Source organism: Selaginella moellendorffii, unplaced genomic scaffold (genome assembly GCF_000143415.4).
Source record: "Selaginella moellendorffii unplaced genomic scaffold, v1.0 SELMOscaffold_323, whole genome shotgun sequence".
Taxonomy (NCBI): domain Eukaryota; kingdom Viridiplantae; phylum Streptophyta; class Lycopodiopsida; order Selaginellales; family Selaginellaceae; genus Selaginella; species Selaginella moellendorffii.
In genome coordinates, this window is record NW_003314578.1 from 5067 (window position 1) to 11033 (window position 5967).

Here is a 5967-nt window from a genome sequence, read left to right on the forward strand (position 1 = left end):
ACTAAGATCACTTGGTGGTGTCTCCTGCTGCCGCTGCAACTCAAGATCTTTAATGCTAGACATGCTACTATCTTAATGAGTTTCCTTCGTTCCAGAGAATTTATTCGTGAGCATAATGTACTTTTCGTACAGCTGCATTTGTGTATGGTTGGTTGCTGTCTTGCAAATTGTGTCTTGATTCGTGTAAAGTTCCACTGAGAAGAGTTATTTCGTAAGGATGTTAAGAACTGCAAGCGAAAAACAAATATCATGTGTAAAAGTTAGCTAAATCTTCCGGTTTACATTGGTGAAATAAAGAAGTGGCATGTACAACGAAAGTTGATTGACTATATAGCACCTGCCTTACACCAGCGTCGATCCGACTTGGTGACGATTATAACTAGGGCCGCCACCCAGAAGATACTCGTAGCAACGTTAGATATCCCCTCGTAAAAGATTATTGACCAGTGCCACTTTGGGAGATACTCTCCCTCCAGAAACTGTGGAACTCCTTCCTTGTAGTGAAGCAGTGACTTGCGCTCCCCAGGCTTGTAGCTAGGTGGGCACAAGATGTACATAATTGGTATAAGCATGTGTGCACAGGTGGAAAGTAGAAAAAACGATATGGCGATCACGTAGAAATCATTCTGGCAGTTTTTGCCACCTTGCTTGGCTATCCAATAAATCCTGTAGCCAACCACACCCAAAACCAGGAATATGTAGATAATGTGCACCCTTACGTGCTTGAGTTTCACAAGGAACTTGATCACCGCTGGTTGCTTCTTGAGCTTGGCTTGTGCTGCAGCACGGTCAATGTTGCTTGTTGGAGTGAATGTAAAGGTGGAAGAGTATGAAAAGATCGACTTGTATATCGTTTTGAAAAAGTAGGGGGTCATCCACCAGAAATGTGACTCGTCCCGGTTGCGACTTTGGATTGACTGGGGAAGACCGAGCCATACCGCGAACCAAGACAGGCGCCAGCAGATAAGAAGAGCTGAGACATTAATAAGAATGCGTCGGCTTTCATCAAAGGTGCCAACAATGAGGTCCAAGTTCAAGGTAAGGAGAATTATGAAGAGCAAGACCATAACAATGTTGAAAACTGAGATGAAGTAGTATCCGGTGTGCCAGAAGTAACACACCTTGAGTAGGAATGAAAGCCTGCTCTTTGGCCCAAGCATCTCTCTCCATGTCGCAGAGAATTGTTGTATGGCTCCCTGGCACCACCGCTGCCGCTGCTTGATATATCCTTCAAACGTCCACGGTGTAAGACCAATCTAACAATAAAAGGTGGAGTCAACAAAAGTCACCGTGTTTTGACCAACAGCAGACCTGAAGCTTGCGGTTGAGGTAGACGGACTTGAAGCCCTGGTTGAAGAGCTTGAATGCGGTCATCGTGTCTTCTGTGATTGACATTGGCTGGAAGCCTCCAATCTCGTCCAGATGTTTCCGTCGGAAGATTGCTCCAGTTCCAACGCATGGTGCGGCCCCCAATGTGTCCCTGTGCACCATGGCGCGGTCATAGCCAAACCCGCTCGCATCATTTAGAGGATCCCCCACCGGAAGATTGTAAAACGACTGAGGTATTTGTACGAATGACACTTTGGGGTCTTTCACGATATGAGGGAGTAAAGTCTTCAGGAACGATGGGTGAAGTATCATGTCTGCGTCCATCATCACCACGAACTCCGCGTCGGAATGCTCCAGGCCGTAGTTAAGGTTACCGCATTTGAAGTTGTGTGGGACTCCTGGAATCTGTAACAAATGGTCATGAAAAAAGAAATGTTATAAAAGTTAACCTTTTCTCGACGAAGATATCGGACCGAAGCACTCGGAGGCTCGACATGCTCCAATACCTCACAGTATTGTTTCAGCTGGTCGTCCCCTCCATCATCCAGGACCAAAACGCGATACTGGTGCTTGGGATAATCCATAGCCAGGGCAGCCTGAATGGAATCCTCTGGAACGTCAGTGGGCTCTTTGCAGCAGGGAAGAAATATATCAACCGTGGGGAGCTCTTCCCAATTCAATGACAAACTCTGACGGGGCCGCCACATGCGAGGTGGTAACACCAGATCCACAGCTGCAATAACGCTGTTCAGAAAGTATATCACCTCGCAGATCGACAAAATTATCAGCCAAGGCCTTCTCACGAGCTCGCGGGGCTGCTTGGAGTAGACATAGAACCTGTAACTGAGGTAATTCACAAATGCAGCTACGTGTGCTGAGACAAGGAGACAAATGATTGTGTGCCAGATTAGCTTTCCCCATGGAGATGCTTGAGGAGCAGCTAACACAGATGTGGATGATGAAGGAGAACTAGACAGAGACGAAGAAGAAGATTCATGGGGTGCATTAGAATCACTATGGTCGCTAACATTATCACTTGGTTGCTGCTGCAACTCAAGATCCCCCACACTAGACATGATGCTGTGGGAGGAGGAATCACTGGAACATCTTACATATTCATGTTTGAAAGGGTTATTATATAACGTGCCATGTCCGTCCAGCTGTGCATTTTGGTTGAGCTGTCATTTTGTACATCATGGCGGCTTGTGAACAGAAACCAAACTTTTCAATACTAATCTATCTTAGAAAATATCCTAAGCACGGGACGATGTGTGAACAATTAAATAGAGGAATTGAATAAATGGCACTCAGTTCATTGTGTAGATGCAAAGTAGTATTCAATGGAACATAAATGAGCTGACTGATGAACGTGCGAACAACCTTGACAGACCAGCTAATTCTTTACATGATCATAAGTGGATTACAATGGTCTCTTTGAATAATAAATCAGATGTGTATTAACGAAACAACTCCTCGGAAAACACTTGCATGTAATGGAGTGATGAAAGAGAGCTGTATAAACCTTGTTTACTTGTTGACATACTTTCAAGAATCGTTGAATTCAACCGAGTAGAGCCTCTCGGCCTCGCAGTTGCTCCCAAAGTTGATGCGCCGGGCAGACAGCTCCTCCCAAATTGTCACGGCCACCTCACGATCCTCGTCAATGTGGAAACTGTAGTTATCGAGCTTCTCACAACCTGTTTCCGTGTAGCGTGGAATGTCGTTGCTCTTCGAGCTGAAAAAAGTAATCTTCATCGCCTTCTGATTACTATATACCTACCGGAAGGAACGAGTGTGTTACCGACTGATCCTCCATCACCTGCTCGTCCTTCTTGACAAACACCTTGAAAACATTTTGACACCTCTCAATCCCAAAGCAGTCCAAGAACTTGTACTCTGGTGGATCGACGTACCAGCGAAAGATGTGGCTTGTGGAGATCCCGTAAGAGAATTGGAGCAAGTCTGGTAGTCATTCTCATGAATTTCCCCTGTTTTTTTATGCTCTAGACCGCCGCCGCGAATCCAAAGCGCCTCACATACGACGAGGTCCAAGCCCAGACGTATCTCGAGGTGAAAGGCAGCGGCACCGCCAACCAGTGCCCGATCCTGTCCGGTGGCGACGAAGGATTCAAGTTCAAGCCCGGCAGCTACAGCGTCAAGAAGTTCTGCCTCGAGCCCACGTCCTTCACCGTGAAGAAGGAGTCGCCATTCAAGGGTGGCGGCGATCAATACGTCGACACCAAGCTCATGACGAGGCTGACATACACGCTGGACGAGATCGAGGCCGACTTGAGCGTGGACGAGAAGGGAAACCTCAAGCTGGTGGAGAAGGATGGCATCGACTACGCTGCGGTTACCGTCCAGCTCCCCGGAGGCGAGCGAGTTCCATTCCTCTTCACCATCAAGGAGCTCGTAGCGACTGGCTCCCCGGATGGATTCAGTGGAAGCTTTCTGGTGCCGTCTTACAGAGGCTCCTCGTTTCTAGACCCCAAGGGACGCGGTGGATCCACCGGGTATGACAATGCGGTGGCGTTGCCGGCCGGAGGCGCTGGTGACGAGGAGGAGCTCGGCAAGGAGAACCTCAAAGATACCTCGGGGTCGACTGGGAACATCACCTTGAAGGTGGCCGAGAGTAACACCGCCACTGGAGAGATTGCCGGGGTGTTTGAGAGCATCCAGCCCTCGGACACGGATCTGGGATCCAAGGCTCCCAAGGAAGTGAAGATCCAAGGTATATGGTGCGCGCAACTTGACTAAAGAAAGAGTCACAAAATCGAGAGGAGAGATGATGTCCGGATGTTTGATCAGGAAAAAATCCTTGCATAAGAAGGCTGTCATCTTCTCAAACGAGCGATCTCACATTGTAAAGTCTCAAATCCTTTTTAAACTACAAAGCTATTCCAAGATTCCATCTGTAGTAGACATCAAATCACATCTTGCCTAGATCAGCAATTTCAACGGTCACGATGGATTGAATCTTAGCCGTCAGTTTGAACGGCCATTATCATTCTCTCTCAACTATAAACTAAAGGATAGGGTAAGGGTTTGCCACAATTCGTAGGTGGTGCGTTTCTTGGTGAGTGGGTATGGCGGTGTTGATTTCTTGCTTGAAATTCTCAAGGATTTCGTGATTGCCTTACCGGATCTGATCGATTTATCGTTTCTTTTTGCGAGACTGTAGGCTTCTTTCGGCAGCAACGATGCAGATCTTTGTGAAAACCCTGACTGGCAAGACGATCACTCTCGAGGTGGAGAGCTCGGACACCATCGACAATGTTAAGACGAAGATTCAGGACAAGGAAGGGATTCCTCCGGACCAGCAGCGTCTCATCTTTGCAGGTAAGCAGCTAGAGGACGGCAGGACCTTGGCGGACTACAACATCCAGAAGGAGTCTACCCTCCATCTCGTCCTGCGGCTGCGCGGCGGGATGCAAATCTTTGTGAAGACCCTGACCGGCAAGACGATCACTCTCGAGGTGGAGAGCTCGGACACCATCGACAATGTTAAGACGAAGATCCAGGACAAGGAGGGAATTCCCCCGGACCAGCAGCGACTTATCTTCGCTGGGAAGCAGCTCGAGGATGGGCGGACTCTGGCGGACTACAACATCCAGAAGGAGTCGACCCTCCATCTCGTCCTGCGCCTCCGTGGTGGCATGCAGATTTTCGTCAAGACCCTGACTGGCAAGACCATCACTCTGGAGGTGGAGAGCTCGGATACGATTGACAACGTCAAGACTAAGATCCAGGACAAGGAGGGAATTCCCCCGGACCAGCAGCGTCTCATCTTTGCCGGGAAGCAGCTCGAGGATGGGCGTACCCTGGCGGATTATAACATCCAGAAGGAGTCGACCCTCCATCTCGTCCTTCGTCTGCGTGGTGGAATGTAAGTAACCTCTCTTCCATGTAATAAAGAACACACTGCCGCTTTCAACACCATCTCGAAGTTCTTCCCCATGCCCCTTGAGTTGGTATTTACCTAACCAGGCTGAATGTGTTGGAGTTGTGGAGGTGTATGCTGTGTGGAGATGTCAAGGTTTATGTTATCGGAGTTAAAAATGCCGAGTAGTAAGCCCATCACGTATGCCCACCACAGTCGCGCACAACATCACCACTATTGTAGTTAACTTGTCGAAGCAAGTCTTCCAACCAGAATGACAGCTGATAGTCGTGGATAGCACGCAATTGTCCATCACCAAATCGCCCCTCAAACAAATCCTTCACGGTCACCATGCCGATGAGCAGGAAGCCCTGAACGTTATACATCGTGCCATTGTCTTTCATACGTTTGATGGTGTGGTACAGCTCGTCCAGGCAACATCAGGCTGGAAGTAGTAGAAGTCCCTGTGATAGCAGATGGCGTGACGAAAGTCCGCTGCAGAACTGACGCATTCTTCCCAAAACCCTTTAAACAAGACTTTATGTAAGCTTTTATACAGCACCAGTTTTACACCATTGGCGATCTGCCTTGGTGACAGCGATAACAAGTGCTGCCACCCAGAAAATCACCACAACCACGTTAGCTATGGCCTCGTAAAACATGGCTGACCAGTGCCACTTTGGGAGATGGTCTCCCTCCACGAAATGTGGAACCTTTTCCTTGTAGTGAAGCAGCCCCTTGCGCTGCCCAGGCTTGTA

The 5967-nt window shown here is 48.5% G+C and overlaps 3 protein-coding genes across 3 annotated transcripts; 2 read left to right on the forward strand and 1 right to left on the reverse strand.

Moving 5' to 3' along the window:
- Nucleotides 1–238: 238 nt before the first annotated feature.
- LOC9641110 (cellulose synthase 2) lies at nucleotides 239–2433 on the reverse strand. The gene is made up of 3 exons (XM_002994470.2): nucleotides 1779–2433; nucleotides 1312–1734; nucleotides 239–1256 (listed from the first exon to the last, which is right to left on the reverse strand). The coding sequence occupies exons 1-3, from the start codon at nucleotides 2403–2405 to the stop codon at nucleotides 327–329; spliced, it is 1980 nt and encodes a 659-aa protein (XP_002994516.1). The 5' UTR covers nucleotides 2406–2433; the 3' UTR covers nucleotides 239–326.
- Nucleotides 2434–3046: 613 nt separating this feature from the next.
- On the forward strand, nucleotides 3047–4238 carry LOC9641112 (oxygen-evolving enhancer protein 1, chloroplastic). Its single transcript, XM_002994467.2, has 2 exons — nucleotides 3047–3073; nucleotides 3337–4238. The coding sequence occupies exons 1-2, from the start codon at nucleotides 3047–3049 to the stop codon at nucleotides 4084–4086; spliced, it is 777 nt and encodes a 258-aa protein (XP_002994513.2). The 3' UTR covers nucleotides 4087–4238.
- Nucleotides 4239–4378: 140 nt separating this feature from the next.
- LOC9641114 (polyubiquitin 11) lies at nucleotides 4379–5268 on the forward strand. Its single transcript, XM_002994468.2, has 2 exons — nucleotides 4379–4405; nucleotides 4511–5268. Exon 2 carries the CDS (start codon nucleotides 4530–4532, stop codon nucleotides 5217–5219), a length of 690 nt encoding a protein of 229 aa, XP_002994514.1. The 5' UTR covers nucleotides 4379–4405; nucleotides 4511–4529; the 3' UTR covers nucleotides 5220–5268.
- Nucleotides 5269–5967: the final 699 nt, after the last annotated feature.